The sequence below is a fragment of the Panthera tigris genome, chromosome E1, assembly GCF_018350195.1.
Source record: "Panthera tigris isolate Pti1 chromosome E1, P.tigris_Pti1_mat1.1, whole genome shotgun sequence".
Classification (NCBI taxonomy): domain Eukaryota; kingdom Metazoa; phylum Chordata; class Mammalia; order Carnivora; family Felidae; genus Panthera; species Panthera tigris.
In genome coordinates, this window is record NC_056673.1 from 38,481,822 (window position 1) to 38,501,286 (window position 19,465).

Genomic DNA, 19,465 nt, shown 5'->3' on the forward strand with positions numbered 1-19,465 from the left:
ACTGAGATGGTAGGACTAGATGCTCTCTTTAACCTTCTAGCTTTAAATACAATAATTCTATTTGGAATACAATTGGTGTTGATAACTTGGGAATGTCTCACAGTTAAGAGTACTGTCTGTTGCAAACATTTCTCTTTAGAAATAAGGAGGAAATCCAACTCCTTGATAAAACCAAAGATGCCATCAGGATAAAAAGCAGAAGCGTGCAAACCAACGGAATTCAGTTGGCCAGTTCCTAACACTGTAAAATAGGCTTTATCTAAAACAAAAGTTTCCTCTCACTCAAAATAGGTACAGCTAAGCTACTTATGATTTCCACTCCATTTCCCATTATTTCTGTCATACTTTTGTAATCTTTCTGCTTTAGAACCTTCAAACCACTCAACTGCACCTACTGCTGTCAAACAGCAAATCCCCTCAGGGTTTGATACTCTGAATATGCAACTGGTTCAAGTAATCGAATGAAAATGTCAGACAACCCAAGCTGCAGAACCAGGATGATGGTCAACTGGATGGGACAAAGGACAACTGCAGAGATGTGACACAAAGAAGTTTCATGCTATTTCAACTGAAGAATGAAAAGGAAATAAAACCATAATTGATATATGGAAAGGCATCTAGTATTTCAACCAATTTCTCCTAGGCATATAATTCAAAACACTAAATAAAATGTGAAACTCCCAAAGGCAAAGATAAGCATCACAGTAAATCATAGGAGTAGACAAATATATGATTTTGGGGCCTTGGACAAAGAAAATCCTTGTAGTTTTAACTGACTCTGCCCTAGCCATTCCTCAACCCACTCTACTCTCAATTGCTTTTTCAGTTAATGGCAACTGCATTCTTTTTTTTTTAATGTTTATTTATTTTTGAGAGAGAGAGAGAGAGGCAGAACATGAGTGGGGTAAGGGCAGGCTCCAGGCTCTGAGCTGTCAGCACAGAGCCTGACACAGGACTTGAACCTATGAACTGTGAGACCATGACCTGAGCTGAAGTTGGACACTTAACCAGCTGAGCCACCCAGGTGCCCCATGCAACTGCATTCTTCATCACATCCCACATCAATCTGTTAGGAAATCCTGTTGGCTCCACCTTTAAAGTATATATAGAATTAGAACATTTCTCACCACCTCTACCGCTACCAAGACACAATTTTCTCCTGCTTGAATTATTACGATGGCTTCCTAGCTGGACTTTCAAACAATTCCCAATTTTGCTGCAAATACAATCTATTCTCAATAGCAAGTAGAGTGTTTTTTTTTTAATGAGAAAAGTGTCACCTTTCAGTTCAAAATGTTTTGAAGATCTTGAATTTCATTCAGAGTAAAAGTCAGCCTTTATAAGTAGCCCACAAAGCTTGATAAGATCTGGTTTCCCATTTCCTTTCTGGCCACATGTTCTATTACCCACTCTGCTCCAGAGACACAGGACTATTTATACTTTGTCAAACTCAAGCCCCAGGGCCTTTGCACTTGCTATTTCCTCCTTATCTGCAGGGCTTTCTCTTTGTCCCTTTAAGCCTGTTAAAATGTCAGCTCCCTGACTCAGGTTCTGCCCCCCGTAGCTGCTTCATTTTTCTTCTTCTTTTCTTTTCTTTTTTCTTCTTTCCCTTTCCTTTCCTTTCCTTTTCTTCCATCCTTTCTTTTTTAAAGTTTATTTATTTATTTTGGGAGAGGGAGTGTGAGCAGAGGAGGGGCAGAGAGACGGGGGGAGAGAGAATCCCAAGCAGGCTCTGTGCTGTGGGGCTCATTCCCAAGAACCATGAGACCATGACCTGAGCTGAAGTCAAGAGTTGGATGCCTAGTCTACTGAGCCACCTAGGTACCTCCTTGCTTCATTTTTCTTAATAATACTTAACTATCTTCTAAGAAACGGTATATGTTACTTATTTACTTTGCTTATGGTCTGCCTTTCTCCACTGAAGTATAAACTGTGAGGGCAGGTGTTTGTTTGTTTGTTTGCTTGTTTTACTTACTACTATATCCCACCACCTAGAAGAGCAGATGCTCACTACATGCAGATAGAACGAGTGTTGCATGAACTCACCAGTCTCACCCAGGTCCGTGCTCTGAAGAAATGTACGGCAGCGCTCCTTGTGCTCCTCAAGGGAACTTCTCTGCTTGTAGCTCCTTCCACAAAACTCACATTTATAGGGTTTCTCGACTATAAGGAGAGCACAAGGGGCACTCAGTGACCCTCACGGTTACAGAATAAATGATGTCTTGGGGTACTGTGCAAACTATCCTTTAGGAATGAGACTGCTGAGAGAAGCCAGGGTATTTGGATATTTTTGCATCTATACTACTTTTAAATTTAATAAAGTAAAATCAGGTTATGGTCACATTAGAGTTTTCTTCGGAAGGACAGCCTCCTTTCACAAATGAAAGGATTTGGATATAATGACTATCGCTGAGCATGGTGTTTTGGCTCCAGATCCAATCTTGTTTCTTTAGGAAAATATATAGGGCCTTTTTATTCTTCAAGGAGGTTTGTGTGGCTTAAAAATGAAACAGAAAGAGATTCCTTATTTTGTGACATCCATCTGGCTTGTAAGTAAGGAATGCTGGGAGTTAGCCATTCAGCCAGTTGATGGCCTTTTCAGAGCATTGACATATTTGGATAAATTTAGCTTATCCTTGCCAAGTGGCTATAGTGAAATCTGGGCTAAATCAATAAAAACTGAGCTAACTGAAGATATTTTTGAATAATAGAAATAAGAATGAATTACAAAAATGACTTTATCTTAATTTCTGAGATAAAGCAAACTTTCCTCAACAGTTCATCCGTAAAATTCAAGCCACCTTTGTCCTCCCAACTCCTCCAAGTGCTTTATTGCTTAAAATATGTAAGTAATAATTTCAACTGTGCAGGGCTGGTTTTTCTGATTTGTGGATAAAGCGTACCCTAAGAATTTGTCAGAGTTTTAGGAACTGAGACTTTTATTTTTTAATCCTCTTGCTCTGTTTAAAACAGAGTCTTTGGGACATAAAGCACTAAACAATCCCTCTGGAATCCCAAATTAAAATGAACGCAGGTTTGCTAGGGCTAAAATTGTTTTAAGTGTTCTGCATAAATTGGGGTCGTCTAGAATCTATCTCAAAAATGACCACTGTATTTGGATCTTACTTGAAAAAAGCAATAGACAAGACTGTTCTAATTTTTTGGATTAAACTCATCTTTAATTCATTACTTTGAATGATGAGCTGTAAATGAAACCTTTCTTTTGCCACTTAATATCTCTCATGGTGGGTTTCGCTGGGGCTGCTTTGTTTAATCCTTAGTCTCTGAATTGTGACCAGTTGTGGGTTTGGGGCTGGGTTTTAGTCAAAGCAGTACGTGGATTGACATAAAAACAAACCTTTTTTTTTTTTTTCAATTAAAAGTTTGCCAGATAACATCAAGAACATGAGGTCCCAAATTTGAAAATAAACTCAGTTTTAGTTTTCTAGGAGGGAAATTCTAAATGTTGAAAAAAAATTTATTATCTTGCTTGGTTAAAATAAAATGTGAAAACATTAAGATAGAACATAGTTATTTGTTTTTTTTAATTCTGCTCATCTTCTAGAGATTAAAAATAAATAGGCTGATCAAGAAAAAAGTCAGGTTTAAGAAATTTACCCCATGTACACCTAAAACTAATACAATGTCACATTGTCAGTTATATCCCAATTAAAAATTTTTTAGCCCAGAATGGCCAAAAGAAACCATCTGACAATTAATTACACTCAGTTTGCAAACTGTACATCATTTGCTTGTCCAGACTTCTGAATGAAAAGTGTGTGCATGTGTTTCTTAGGAAAATAATCTCTTAATAAAGTTTACCATAAGAAAATACCAATGACTATAATTTTTTCACAAAATTTTAAAAGGCATTTTTATAGGGCAGGCTCTTCCTGTCTGACTGTGTTGTTCTCTAAGGGAACAAGGATGGTGAGGAGATGATCGTCTCCATTGAGCCAGACGGAGAGCAATTAATGCCTTAATGGAAGTGTAATTAGCCCTAGAGGTCTCTGCTGTTGTAACCCTTCAGAACAGGAATGACGGATTAAAACCTCCATACTTAACTCTTTCTAGTTTCCTCAATGGGCACTGAGAAACACAAATTTACTAGATATGGAATGCTCATTGCTCTCACTTACCAGAATGTGTCCTAAGGTGACCTGTGAGTGCGTCTCTTCTCTGGCATGCGTAGTTGCAGAGGTGACACTTAAAAGGTTTTTCCCCTGTGTGCAGTTTAATGTGGCGGAGGAGGTTACCTTTCTGAGTAAAAGATGCCCCACACTGATTACACTGGAATGGGCGTTCACCTTTAAAAAGGACAAAAAGGAGACTTCTGATCACCCAGCAAGTGGCAAAGCATATGCACAGATTAGACGCCTATGGCAAAAGCTCATCTTTTAGACAATATCTGTTCATATCATATTGGGATCAGCTGGGAACTATATTTCAAGGCAAGCATACAACTTACTTCTAGAATTTTCTCTGTAGAAGAGAAAAAGCATTCATCTAGTAAGGCTATTTTAGGTATCATCTTGTCTTGGATCAGAGTGGGGGGGTTGGGGGGGGAGAAAGATAGCTCTAGAAGTGCTTTCTAGATGTAAATTTGTAACATTACTTAGCATTCTATTTGAATATAATCTCAATCTGAAAAAAAGAATCACATACTCAAACTCTAATAAGGTATTGAGGGCCATAAATACCTCTTTTTTAAAATTTCATATCAAATGTCAGATGGAATCTATTGGGCTCAATGGGACTGTTGTGTTTGTATGCAGTTCTATAGACTGGCTGTTTATTTGTCTGAAGATAAAAATTTTAAACTGATAATAAAAACTATATCCTTTCATCTATCAAATTTGAACCCGATATAATAAGGAGGTCTGCTTTTCAAAAAGTTATGCAAAAATGTATGAAAGATGCTTAAGAAGCATATCACAAAATTCAACTCCTACTTATTAGCTGAAGAAAAATATTTGGCTGACCTAGAACACTGTGCTTACTATAGTGTTTTTATTCATGGCATATGCAATGTTTGCCAAATGCATAGTAAAGCAGGAATGAAAATCACTGGGTAAATGAAAATGCAGAGAGGGGGAGGTACATCAGTATTATAGCAAAAATCAATGAAAGTAATCAAAAGTCCCAAATTCCACCATTTCATTTCTCACATGGCTGCATTAGGACAGTTTTCAGAAGAATGGATGAAGGAAACTTATTTACCAGTATGGCTCCGCTTATGAACCATTAAGACATTGAAGCTAATGCAGGAGAGTCCACACACATCGCAGTTCATCTTGCCACTGGTTGGCCTGCTACTATCATACGAGACAACATGTCTTTCCAACTTAATGTTTTCATATTCATTATATTCTCTCGAAAAGCTGTATGGAATTTCAGGCTCTTCTGCATTTCCCATGGGCTCTGGCTTTAAAATATTCTCATCCCTTTCACTGTATTCATCTTTCACTTTCATTGAATCATCTGCAGGCAGGAAAATGCAAGGAATGAACAATGATTGTATTTGGAGCTATCAAAGCAGCTCAAAGAGAGAGACCCACAACTGACAATCAAATACCAAATGAAGTTAACATAATATTGTACATCTACAAAATAAGAAAGCACCATTAGGATGATCACTCATTATCTGAATTCAGAACCACAGTCAGGGGGAAACACACACACACACACACACACACACACACACACACACACGTGACAATGACTTGCACCATCCAGAAAATGAGACAGAATAGATTTAGCTGTCACTACTCAAAGCGGCCATGAAAAAAACATTTTGAGCAACTCTTCTCCAGTACCGGGGGAGAAGAAAGGTTCTCAGATTTAGTACCTTTTTTGGTGGCCGCAGTTAAAAGGTAAGGTGATGGAGCTCTTTGGTTTCAAAAAGAAAATACTGTTTCAGTCCTTCAAATGCATTCAATTTAAGCCACTAAGAGTGAGAGTTGAATAGTTGTTATGGTTTTTCTGATTTTAAGCCATGCTTTGCCTCTTCCCCTTCCATGTATATGCACTGCTAAAAAGAGTCTTATCTCTCTGTTTCTCTTGGAACTGATAAAGAAACAACATTGAATATAGAGGAAGCTGGCAGTACTAGTGAAATACTGTTGAGAAAGATAAAAGGAGAAGTAATTCTTTAACATAATCTTCTAAAGAGTCACTTTCATTGACACAGGTAAATAGAGCTCAACCTAAACAAGGGAAAAGGCACCTGTACCCATGTTAGGGAGGATGAAACTCAAGATCCTGGAACTATATAGAACTGGAGAGGAGAGGAGGGACTGGCCCAAAAGAATTTGCTAACCAGGCAGTCTCTTAAAAAGAGTTGCCACACTCTTGAGTTGAAGAGCATAAGAAGTGAAGAAGGCAAATATATGTAGTGACACTGATAACACCTAAATATTTGCCTGATATTAATCTTAATAAACATTTGCAAGGAACTTTTCATATATAAGATAAACTGCTTACTTTTCCCAACATTTGTTCTTAGAAATTGGAAGTTATGCTTCCTCATGAGGAATTATAAGTCAATGGAATTTTAGGGCTGGAAGGGAATTTAGGGATCATCTAATCCAACCCCCTTTTGTTCTTCAGATAAGGAAATCTGACACCAGAGATATTTTCAGTGATTTGTCCAAGGTTACACAGCCACTTAATAGCAGAGGTGTGATTAGAATGCTGAACGTGGATTTGACCTCACACACTAGATGTAGAAAGTCTAAGTGGCTTCTTACTAACATATTCCACTCTCTCATCAATGGTGAAGACATTAAAAACCAAAACACTCTGAAGAAAAGATATTTTAAAAAAACTGCATCCCTTCCAAAAAAACACCAGTGAGTGCAGAGCTCCTGTTGCCACACAGGAGGAAGTACAACTGCAGCTGTGCCTGGCTTGCTACCTTCAACTCGAGTTTCAATTTTCACTTCTATCAAGGTTACCTTTTATCTATATTAACTGTGTTTGCTTAATAGAGCAAGACAGGGCCTAACCACCAACCGAGGAGCCATTGCTGCAACACTGTTCCTCTGCTTCTCACCACAGTTCATGGTTCATAGCCTTTCACTCTTTGGTTAGAAGAGATGCAAGGCTATAGGATCAGTCAAACATTTTTCAAATTTGTCCATTCTGTACATCTGGGTCATACATGAATCCATATCAATTTCCACATGGAAAGAGGTTCATTCCCTTCTTTCTCTGGATAGGTCTCACCTGCTTTCAGATTGAATTGGTTTGCTCAAGTGGTTTTGCTTTTTAAAAAAAATTTTTTTTAAGAGAAGGATGCACCTGAGGCTTGTACCCTCCTCCCTTCCTCCATCACTCCAGCTGTGGGTGATATCCCACCAAAGCTTGAGTGCTCTTCAGTTTGCATGTAGGCGTTTAAAAGAACCTCAACGGAAAACTTCAGCTACTGAAAACCAAAAACAGCAGATAGGGGCCCGCAGAAAAAGATCCTTTTCATTTTGGTTATAAAATGTTAATATGAGCAAACTTGAGCCATTCCATGGTCAGTGACAATTAAAAACTAGGAAGATAAATGTGTTGGGTCTTTCTGAAAATGGCAGGACAAAAGAGAGTTGCTACTTCCCTCAGGACTTTGGCTTTAATGGGCTTGATCTAGAACTCAATACCACACCAACCTGGCCCAAGGGAAAAATCTTGGCTTTGGTCCCTTAGGATTTAGCTGTAGAACAAGGAAGATGGTATTTAAGACCCAGAGCCCTAAGGGAAAGCATAAGAGACTCATGGACAGAGTATTAGGAAAGTCCGTTGGACTTAATGGACCAAGAGTTCCTGGTACAGTTGTTGGTTTGCCTTGGAACTCGTACTTCTTTCTTTTCTTTTCTTTTCTTTTCTTTTCTTTTCTTTTCTTTTCTTTTCTTTTCTTTTCTTTTCTTTCTTTTCTTTTCTTTTCCTTTCTTTTCCTTTCCTTTCTTTCTTTCGAGAGAGAGAGAGAGAGAGAGAGAGAACAAGCTGGGTAGGGGCAGAGAGACAGGATGAGAGAGAGAATCCCAAGCAGGTTCCACACTGTCAGTGCAGAGCCCGACACAGGGCTCAGTCTCATGAACCTGAGCCAAAATCAAGAGTCAGATGCTCAACCACTTTGAGCCACCCGGGCAGCCCAGGAGAGTTACTACTTTTAGATGAAAGACCTGAATGGCCTCTCTGCATGGTTACTGGGATCAACAATTCATCATGATTTACCATGTAAAGATACACAGAATTGAACACTAGAAAACATTAGTATCTAAGATATGAATGGGATTTCTGAGACATTATTGGGTTTAGAACCCAGCCTCCAAATACAGTCCACCAAAACGACTGGCACAGACACTTGTCTGCTCTAATGAAGAGATTCATTCCATCTCTTGGGAGGAAGATTTATTGCAGAAGAAAGGGGAGCATTCTGCTACTTAGTATCCTTTGAAAATATTAAAATCATGTCTAAAATCAAACTTGTCTAAAATCAATCATGTTTAAAATCATCTTTGAACCCAAGCTTGCTTCTAATTTATGACTTTGTTATATTTCCAAATGGCATCTTCCTTCTTCCAGCTTCCAAGTCTTAAAAATGGAATCCTTTTTCTTTCAGTCTCCACATCAATTCAGTCTGCAAGACCTATAGATTCTATGTCCTCAGGCTCTCTGGATGCTAATTCCTCTTTTCCATTCGCAGTGCAATTTAGTTTAGCCTCTCATCCTCTCTCAATACTCCTTTTTAGACAAATTTACTACAAAGTATGCTATGCTTTCTGCCTGTATATTCTCAAAATTGATGTAAAATTGCCTCTAACTGGGTTTCCGCTTCCATAATTCACTGATTCTACTCCCCTGAAGATCATCAATAATGTCCTGATTCCTAAATCCACTGGCCTTTTGTGTGCCATTCTCCCCAGCTTTTCTGTAGCCCTTGACACTATTGACCACCATTCATTCTTCTATACTATTTGTTCAGTGAAACCGTAACTTCTTTCCTTACCTTTCTGCTGTGTTTTTTTTTCTAGCTCTTTTCCCTCCCTCTGCCTCATAAATACCGCCCATAATGTTGTTTTTTCTTCCCTTTACATCCCCTCCCCTGTGGCAATTTCACCTACTATTCAGGCTTCAACTAGTACTTTCTGTGATTAACTCCCAAATATATATATCTCCAGGTGTAATCTTTCTCCCCCCTTTCAGTCCTCTAATCTATAAGGCCTCCTAAGTATCTTTCCAGTTACTTAGGCTAGACTCCTTACAGACATCTTTCCTTCCTCTTGTTTGTACCCCACATTTAATCATCCCTTGGTTCTATTTTTGTATCCTCTCTCCAGTTCTGTTTCTCCTCCCCACTATTGTGCATTCCTAGTATCCTGAATCTCAGGAACTTAATGCTCTCCACTTTGTTCTCCTTGCCTCCTTTCTCTCTTCTTTCCAGTTCATCCTATACACTACCACCACATTATTCTTCCTCAACTATAGCTCTGGTCATATCATGGCCACGTGAAAATTCTTCAATACTGTACTGCCAACAAAATAAAATCCAAACTCAGAAAGAATCTAAAGGGGCTTTCAGTATCTGGCTCCACCCCGTCTTTGTAATGTTGATTTTGAATACTCAGATATCTTTAACCAAACTAAACAACTTCTAAGTATTCTTGCTTTTATTATTTCCACTGCTTACATACAAGATCTTTCCCTAATGTTGTCATGGGTGGGTCCAAATCCTACAGATCCTTTAAAGCCAAAACTAGTATGCCATCTCCTCCCTGACACACACACACACACACACACACACACACACACACACACACACACACACTGATCCTCACCCCACTCCCAGCTGCAAAATAATCTGTTCCTTCTTTCTCTGAATTATTTATAAATTTACTTCATCTCCCATGTGGTCATGTAAGCTATCTGAGGTCAGAAGTTACACAGGTTTGTTTTTTTTAACTCAGTATCCCCTGTGACACTGCTTAACTTGTATCTGCTGATACAAGACTGTGTGGTTTTAACATAGAAATTTTGGGGGTCTACTAATTTGATGTGGAGACTGGAAATATGCATTAAAAATATGCTCCGTAGGTAAATCTTTTTTTAAAAGTTAATTTATTTTTTATTTTGAGAGAGAGAGAGTGCATGTGCAGCCCAACATGGGGTTCCATCTCATGAACAGGTCAGATCATGACCTGAGCCAAAATCAAAAGTCTGACGCCCAACCGACTGAGCCACCCAGGTGCCCCAGTAAATATCATCATCATCATCATTATTATGATTATTATTTGAGAGAGAGAGCACCCACAAGATGGGGAGAGGGGCAGAGGGAAAGAGAGAGAATCTGAAGCAGGCTCCACACTCATCTTGGAGCCTGATGCAGGGTTTGATCCCACAACCCTGGGATCATGACCTGAGCTGAAATTGAGTCTAGCGCTTAACCGACTGAATCACCCAGGCGCCCCTAGCTCTTTGGGTAGTAGATCTTGTATACAATGGAGTTTGAGAACTGCCACTCTCTAGTTTGACACAGTATTCTGCATAAAGTACATACATAATAAATACTTAGTACATGAATATACCACTGCATTAGCCTCCTAAATGGCCCACAGTATATGTGACCTCTATTTTATACTATATCTTATTTCCAGATTAATCAACCTGTAGCACTAAAAATCTTTTTCAAAAACTTTCTATGATTTCATTCTATTTCTAGAACAAAGTCTAAACTCCTTAGCAAGACCATCAAGGGCCTATCCAGAACCTGCCCTGAGCCTTCCCAATCATCTCATTTCTCACTAGTCCTCTTGAATCAACACTTTTTCTAGACTAGAGCCTTGCTACTCAAAATGAAGTCCTTGGATCAGCAGTTCCAGCATCCCCAGGGAGCTTATTAGAAATGCAGACTCTCAGGTCTCACCCCAGACTTACTGGATCAAAATTTGCATTTTAACAAAATCCTCAAGGATTCCTATGCACATTAAAGTTTGAGAAGTATAGCAGCAATCTAATTGCAGTTTTCCAAGCCTCTTCTCTAGTCTTTTCCATACCTAACATGCCCTTCTCTGACATCAACGTTCTATTCAAACTTCCAGATGCTATTTAAATGCCATTTCTTCCATGCAGTCTTCCTTGACACTCTAAAGTAGAAAAAAATTCTCTTGTTTCTGTGCTTTCTCATATACCTACCTCACTCTCCCTTATATTTAGCATATCACTAAGCCTGTACAGATTCACCTTAATATAGGTGATATGTTCATAAAGTGTTGCATGTAAAACCAATAATATTGTTCCACTGATTTAAATTATACATCCAGAGATGTTTCTCTTCATTTTTCTATGATTTTCAGTTGTCAGTAACGGGCAACATGTGAACTGTTAGTGAAAGCAGAAAATCTTTAAAAAAAATTTTTTTAATGTTTATTTATTTTTGAGAGAGAGAGAGAGTGAGTGGGGAGGGGCAGAGAGAGAGGGAGACACAGAATTCAAAGCAGGGTACAGGCTCTAAGCTGTCAGCACAGAACCCGATGCGGGTTCTGAATCTATGAACTGCGAGATCATGACCTGAGCCAAAGTTGGATGCTTAACCAACTGAGCCACCCAGGGGCCCCTAAAAGTAGAAAATATTAAATATCTGGCAAGAAATACTTAAATACAGTGAAGAACTGTCCAACAATATCCGAAAGGTTTTGTAAAGTGAATAAACCTTTTGTAATGTGAATAATTTCATATCTTACTTTTGTAAATTCCAGTTTCCTATCATATGTATCAGGTTTCTTAGACACACAACTTAAATTGCCACTTAAAATACTATCAAGGGGCGCCTGGGTGGCTCAGTCGGTTGAGCGCCTGACTTTGGCTCAGGTCATGATCTCACAGCTCTGTGGGTTCGAGCCCCACATCGGGCTCTGTGCGGACAGCTCAGGGCCTGGAGCCTGCTTCAGATTCTGTGTCTCCTTCTCTCTGCCCCTAACCCACTTGCATTCTGTCTCTGTCTCTCTCAAAAATAAATAAACATTTAAAAAAATGAAAAAAAAATACTATCAAGAATCTTCACAGGCACTAGTAATATTTTATTTCTTAATTCAGGTGGTGGGTCCATGTATTCTTGTTTTGTAGTTATTCTTTCAACTATACATGTAATTATATTTGCCTTTCTGTGTGTATGATATATTTCATAGTAAAAAATGTTAAAGGCTTCCTGAGTAAATTTTTTATAAGTGAACTTGTGGAGAAGAGAACATACCAAACCACAAATTGCTGATAAAGGTAATTGCTTAACATTCCCAGAGGGGGGAAAAATATGTCTAAATTGAATCTAACCCATAGAAAATTAGATTAAACTGAACTTCTTCCTAAAGGAGATACTCTGGGGTACAATTGCTCCCATCTTTGTCTATGTTATGGAGGCCTCTTAGGAAGATGACATACACTAACACACACACACACACACACACACGCACACACACACACACCCCAGAGAGAATTTTGTAGGCTGAAGAGAACAAAGGCTTGGCTCACTGGGGCTGATGCACATGGTTTCATTTCCTGGGGTGATGGTTATCACATGAAAGGCTTGCACTCCAGAGTAGACATTTTTGGTTTCACCTGAGACACTGCAAAAACAATGGGTCTTGGAAAGGATCCAACATCTAAATCCTTCAGGGGCAATAGCACTCTCAGCCAACTGTGCCTCAGTTTGTTTTTACAGGCACATAAAATGCTCAGTTGGAGAGAAGAACCTATCAAAGATGGCAAATGGAACAGGCAACTTGGATGTCTTAGATAGCACGTTAGTAGGAATTTCCCAGTGCAGAAAGGGGGTTCTGAGTTTCCGCTCTGAATTATGGATCTCAGAATCCAACTCAAAGAAGGACAAAGCTTGGAGTAATAGCCTTAAGTTTGCCAGAGATATTGTGGGAAGGGGCAAAACAAGATAGAGGCTCTTGAACAGGGAAGACACAAAAGGGTGATGTTGTTTAAGTGTTTTACAAGGATTAGGGGTCATAACCATGAAATCCTCAGCACATGCAAAAGTCAACTGGATAACAAAGAAGCTTAATCATCTTAATGTGGCATTTTAATGATGCCACTGATTTGCTATGCCAATTCAGAGATAATGAGGCCCTAATGCTACAGATGTTCAGCCAGGCTAAAAGAAAGGGGGGGTGGGCTTTTCTAGCATGCCATTTTCTAACTATCCAATTAAACAAATTGTGAAAGCATCTAAATAGTTTACCAGGTTTTGACAGCTGTTAATAGGATTTAGAAGCTTGAAGCACTAAAGAGCAAAACGGGAGATATATGTATTGTAGGTATTTAGCCTACAGAATTTGTTGCTACCATCCAATACAACAGAAATAGATCAACTAAAACAGTTTTCCTTATAAAATTAATATCTCTACTCCTTTCCTACAATGGTCTCTTTGTATCAGAAACAAGAACACTGAAATCATGGGTCATTTTCATTTTCTAATTTACATTTTTATTTGTAAAGTGAGGAGGGAGGAAAACCAATGTTATTTTGCCAACTAAAGAATACTAAGTTCTAGTATTTGCTAACCAGTAAAATTATAAAGCTTCAATGAAAGCAAAAGTTTTGGTCATTGATTTATAGGATCTATTATGTTTTCCTTTTTTTCTTCTTTTAAAATTTAAAATGATAGACATCTACTAATTTTTAAAACACCTATTTTAAAATTAGGAAAAAACTGGAAAAGGTGAACCAGATGGCTAAGAGATGAAATATTATATCTTAATAGCAGCAAAATAAGAGATAAGCAGTTTGGCTAATATTTGGTTTGGTTAAAGTTTTCATTAAACCATATTCTTATCAGACTTAAATCTGCCCTTAAAAAAAATCTCAACTGTAGGGGCACCTGGATGGCTCAGTCAGTTAAACGTCTGACTCTTGATTTCAGCTCAGGTCATGATCGAGCTCTGAGTCAGGCTCTGTGGTGAGTGTGAAGCCTACTTGGAATTCTCTCTCTGTCCCTCCCCTGCTCGTTCTCTCTCTCTCTCTTTCTCTTCCTCTCCCTCTCTCTCTCAAAAATAAATTAATGAACATTTAAAAAAATCGAAACTGGTAATTGCTAAATCCTGTCGCTTCATATTCAAAAACTTTAGCATGAAAACATGAAGGAGGTTTCTGTTGCAAAGGAACCATTCTCCACTTAACTAATGATGTTAATCTTTGTCTTATTATCTGACTATCAAATAGCTCATTCATTGCCATAATAAAACTAATTTTGTTTAATAATTTCAATGTGATGCTTTGCTTCCCTATCAGAACAAGAGATTTATTACTTTTAACAGGAATATACTACATATCAGTGGTAGGTGAGGTTCCAGCTGCTCAGTGGGCTAAATTTACTCTTCAGATGTCTTCATCTACAGTTGTGAGGATTGAAGAACATGGTGTGTGAAAGTTCCTTCTAAACTATAAAGCAGTATACAAATATAGTGGCTTTTTCATTTCTCTCTATTATAACTATGAACTTTTCTATTGATCATTTAACCTATGTATTATTTTATATTTCTATTTCTGAGAAGTAACTACTATCCATTGAAAAATAAAGAATGAAAATATATCTAAAAAGATTGAGGTTTGAAGCACTTGGGTGGCTCAATCAGTTGAGCAGCCAACTTTTGATTTCAGCTCAGGTCATGATCTCATAGTTTGGGAGCCTGCTTGGGATTTTCTCTCCCTCACTCTCTGCCTCTCCCCGTCTCATGTGCTTGCTTTCTCTCTCTCACTCTCTCTCAAAATAAATAAATAAGTTTAAAAAATATATTTAAAAAATAAAGAGGTTGAGGTTTAAGATGTTGCCCAATCAGAGATTGTTTACCTAGTAGACATTTCATTAATAAATACAGAAGAAAAATCTTTCTTTTCATTTATAATTCCTTTGTATAGAATATTCACTCTCTTTTTTGAGTGCAATTAAAACATTTAAAGCATATTAAAATAGAATACTTAGAAAAATTAAAAAATTATCGTCCAAATACAGTTAAATTGGCTAAAAATATCCTGACTGACACAACACTAAACTGAGGATCACAGGTAAAGAAAGGAATGAAAATGCCTCCACATTCACTACAGAAGTTCCTGGTATGCATTGTATGTGTTGTGTTACATGACAGTTAACATGTTTATTTCCCATGTAGATTAGGAGTATCTTCAAGGCAGGGGTCAGGTTTTAATATTTAATAATATTTGTGTCCCCAGAAGCTGTCAGAGGGCTCACTTACTCTAGGTATTGAATGAATAAATGAATGGATGAATGAACTCTTTGGGCAGCCTGAACCAATTTAAGAGGAAGGGGGGCACCTGGGTGGCTCAGTCGGTTAAGCGTCCATCTCTTGATTTTGCCTCAGGTCATGATCTCCAGGTTCATGAGTTTGAGCTCCCCATCAGGTTCTGTGCAAGGACCACACAGGCCTGCTTGGGATTCTCCCTCTCTCTCTGCCCCTCCCCTGTTTGTACTCTCTCTGTCTCTCTCAAAATAAATAAACTTAAACAAGATGACGAAGAAGAAGGCGGCCAGGAAGGGAAGAAGGAATAAGCCACTTTGCTGTACCACTCCCTAATTTGTCTACAACACTCTGAAGCTGAGACGTGGTAAGCAGAATTTCTCCTCATGATACATTAGAAAAACACCCAAGCCCCACAGTGATAGATAACCAGTTCTCCAGTTGACTTCTTTGCTCACGGTGGTCAGCCTTTTGTCTCCCCTATTCCCTCACTTTGGAACAGGATGTCATCCTTTGGAATAGTATGACCAGTCCCTGCTTTTTTTTTTTTTTTTTTTAAGTTTATTTATTTATTTTGAGAGGGAGAGAGAAAGTGAATGTGGCAGTAGGGGAGGGGCAGAGAGAGAGGGAGAGAGATTGAATCCCAAGCAGGCTCTGTACTGTCAGCATGGAACGCTATGCGGGGTTCAAACTCATGAACTGAGAGATCATGACCTGAGCTGAAATCAAGAAATACTTAACTCACTGAGTCACCCAGGCACTGCCCCCGCCCAGTCCCTGCTTCTTAAACCTCTTCCCTGAGCTCTATTCCTGCCTGATTCTATTCTACCTCACTTATTTGTTTCTTCAGTCTACTCCTTTTTCTTGGTCTCCTAGGTGTCAGTGGTCTCCTGGGGCCTGTTTCTTTAACCTTTTGTTTTTTCACTTTACATATTCTCCTAATCCAACCTTCTGTTGCGGATGACCCCCACATCTCTATTTCTAGCCCAGTTTTCCCTGCTCAGCCCAACAGGTACTTCCAATTACTTCTTAGATTTCTTCTACTTGTTCCACACTCAACAAGTTGCAACCTAGCTCATTATTTCTCTCTTTTTGACTTTCCTTCCAAATCTGCTCCCGCTATACTAGTCCCTGTTTTCCCCTTTACCTAGTGGCTGCTTATTGTCAATGTCTGTATATTATTCCACTAACAAACTTAACATGTAGCACTGTGCCAGGAACACAGTTTAGCTTAGTTACTGCTTACCAAATGAACAGAAGAAAGGAAGGAAAGAAGGCAAGAAGGAAGGAAGGGGTGAACAATTATTCTGTTCTTTGCTTCAAGTACAAAACTAAGGTTGGAGATGTTTTTTAAAAATTGCGCAGATTGTAATTTTGCCTAAGGTTAGCATGTTAGGCCACAGCAGAGGAAAACAACAAATTGTATTTCTAACTTATGGTATACCAACCAGACCCAAAGGATTTAAAGCATTCTTGAAAGAGAAGAAAATGAATATATGGATTAAGAATTAGAGGATTCTTGCTCTTTTTAACATTATATTGATTAAAACAAAATACATATAAAATAAAATTTACTATCTGCTACATATTATTTGGACTTTTCTTCCTCTCTGCTTCCTCCATTCTCTCTGGTTTTCAAATAATGGAATTAGAGCACTAAGATACAAGGAAAAACTCAGCACTGACTTGTCCTAGGTGAATGTACAATGCTAAAAGCACATAAGGGAATAAGCTATCTTGTCACTGGAACATGCTTGTCCCTGGGGGTAAAGTATAACAACTGCTTAACAGCTGCCCAGTAACACACTTCAAGACTGCAAGCAAAGATCTATTGTTGCTCTACCAGAAACAGTGGAGGGTATAATGTCTGGCAGAATAAAACCAGGATGGAATCTAGCTGTAAACTGGAGTACAAGTCTTTTTCTACTTCAAAAGACAACCTCCAATGATAATGAATAGAGAGGTTTTTATTAACAGTATTCAAATAGCACCGGAGTGGGTACGGATAATTATAAGGAAAAGACAATAGGGTATTTCCCTCTTATGTTGCCCACTAAAAATGATTTGAATGTATTTTTTTTTAAAGTTCTGATGAAAGAGAAAAGGCTTTGGAGTAGACAAAATCTAGGTTCAAGCTGTACTCTACTTGTGTGATCTCAGCAAGTCGCTTGATTTCTGTAAATTTTCTCACTTGTACAATGATGATATTATCTACACCTAACAGGGCTGTTACTGTAATTACATTAGGCAAAATAATGTATATAAAGGCCTAGCATAGTAGCTGACACATAATATCTTTGTGACCTTGAGTTAGGCAAAGATTTCTTAGATATGATACCAAAAGCATGATTCATTAAAAAAAATTTTTTTAACATTTATTTATTTTTGAGAGACAGAGACAGAGTGTGAGTGGGAAAAGAGGCAGAGAGAGGGAGACAGAATCCAAAGCAGGCTCCAGGCTCTGACCTGTCAGCATTAAGCCTGACGTGAGGCTCAAACCCATGAACTGTGAGATCATGACCTGAGCTGAAGTCAGATGCATAACCCACTGAGCCACCCAGGCGCCCTCCTAAAAGCATGATTCATAAATGAAAACATCTTATAATTCAATAGTAAGCCAAATAATCCAATTAAAAATGTGAAAAATATTTGAATTAACATTTCACCAAAGAAATTATACAAATGAACAATCAGCAAATGAAATGATGTTCAGCATCATTAGTAATTAGAGGCATGCAAATTAAAAGCACAATGAAATGCCACTTCATACCCACTACAATGGCTGTGATCCAAAAGACAGCTATGAGTGTTGGTAAGGATATGGAGAATATGCACTCATAATATGCTGCTGGTGGGAATGTAAAATGGCACAGCCATTTGGGAAAAATTTGGCTGTGTAATAGATAGCCTTCTGAAATGGTTCCAAATAATCTCTGACTCCTAGTATTCATATCCTTTTATAATCTCCTCCCCTTGAATGTGGATTGGACCTAGGTGATTTGCTTCTAGTTAAAAGAACATGGCAAAAGCGATGGGAAATCACTTCTGTTGTTAGATTATAAAAACCTATGATTTCCATCCTGTTCTCACTCTCTCTCAGGTGCTTCTCATGTGCTTCTCTGATGAAGTAAGCTAGAGAGCCTATGTGGTGAAGAACTGAAGGCTATTTCTAGCCAACCTACAGTGAGGAAACAAGGCCCAGTCCAAGAACCCTCAAGGAACTGAATCCTGACAATTACACGAATGAGTTTGGAATTTGATCCTTCCCTAGTCAAGCCTGCAGATGAAACCACAGTCTAGGTCAATACCTTGATTGCAGCTTTGAAAGAAACAGAGAATCCAAATAAACTGTGCCTGTATTTCTGAGATAATAAATTTGTATTGCTTTAGGCTGCTAAGGTTTGGGGTAATTTGTTACATAGCAATAGATAACTAATACAGACATTTCTTATAAAATTAAACATAAATTTATCATACAACCCAGCAATTTGACTCCTAGGTATCTACCCAAAAGAAATGAAAACATAAGTCTGCACAAAGACTTGTACACAAACATTCATAGCAGGATTATTCATGAGCCAAAAAATGGAAACAGTCAGAAGGTCTACCAATTGGTGAATTAATAAACAAAATGTATTTCATCAATAAAATAGAATATTATTCAGAAATAAAAAGAAACAAAGTACTAAAACATGCAATAATACAGATAAAGTTAAAAAAAAAAAAAAAAAAGAAACACATTTGGCTCAGGTCAATGTCTCACTCTTTGTGAGTTGAGCCCCGCATCAGGCTCTGCCCTGACAGCGCGAAGTCTGCTTGGGATTCTCTCTCTCTCTCCCTCTTTCTGCCTTTCTCTTTCTCTCTCTCAAAATAAATAAACATTAAAAAAAAAACACATTATGCTAAGTGAAAGAAGCCAGAAGCAAAAGACTACATATTGTATTATTCCTTTTATATGAGATGTCCAGAAATGGTAAATCTATATAGAGACAGAAATCAGATTATTACTTGTCTTGGGCTGGGAATGGGGATTCACTGCAAACAGGTACCAGGGATTTTTTTAGGATGATAGAAATGTTCCAAAACATGGTGCTAGTTGCACAACTCTATAAATTTACTAAAAATCATTGACTTGAACACTTAAATGTATGTAAATTAAAAGCTGTTAGGGGCACCTGGGTGGCTGAGAGTCTGACTTCAGCTCAGGTTATGATCTCATGGT

The 19,465-nt window shown here is 38.2% G+C and overlaps 1 protein-coding gene across 1 annotated transcript in view; it reads right to left on the bottom strand.

Moving 5' to 3' along the window:
* IKZF3 (IKAROS family zinc finger 3) overlaps positions 1-19,465 on the bottom strand; it is a 90,650-nt gene that overhangs the window by 22,836 nt on the left and 48,349 nt on the right. Inside the window, exons 4-6 of the mRNA XM_015539151.2 lie at positions 5,221-5,481; positions 4,140-4,307; positions 2,047-2,163 (exon numbers count right to left, since the gene is read on the bottom strand). Of these exons, the coding sequence (XP_015394637.1) occupies positions 2,047-2,163; positions 4,140-4,307; positions 5,221-5,481 (546 nt within the window). The remainder of the gene's footprint in view (positions 1-2,046; positions 2,164-4,139; positions 4,308-5,220; positions 5,482-19,465) is intronic.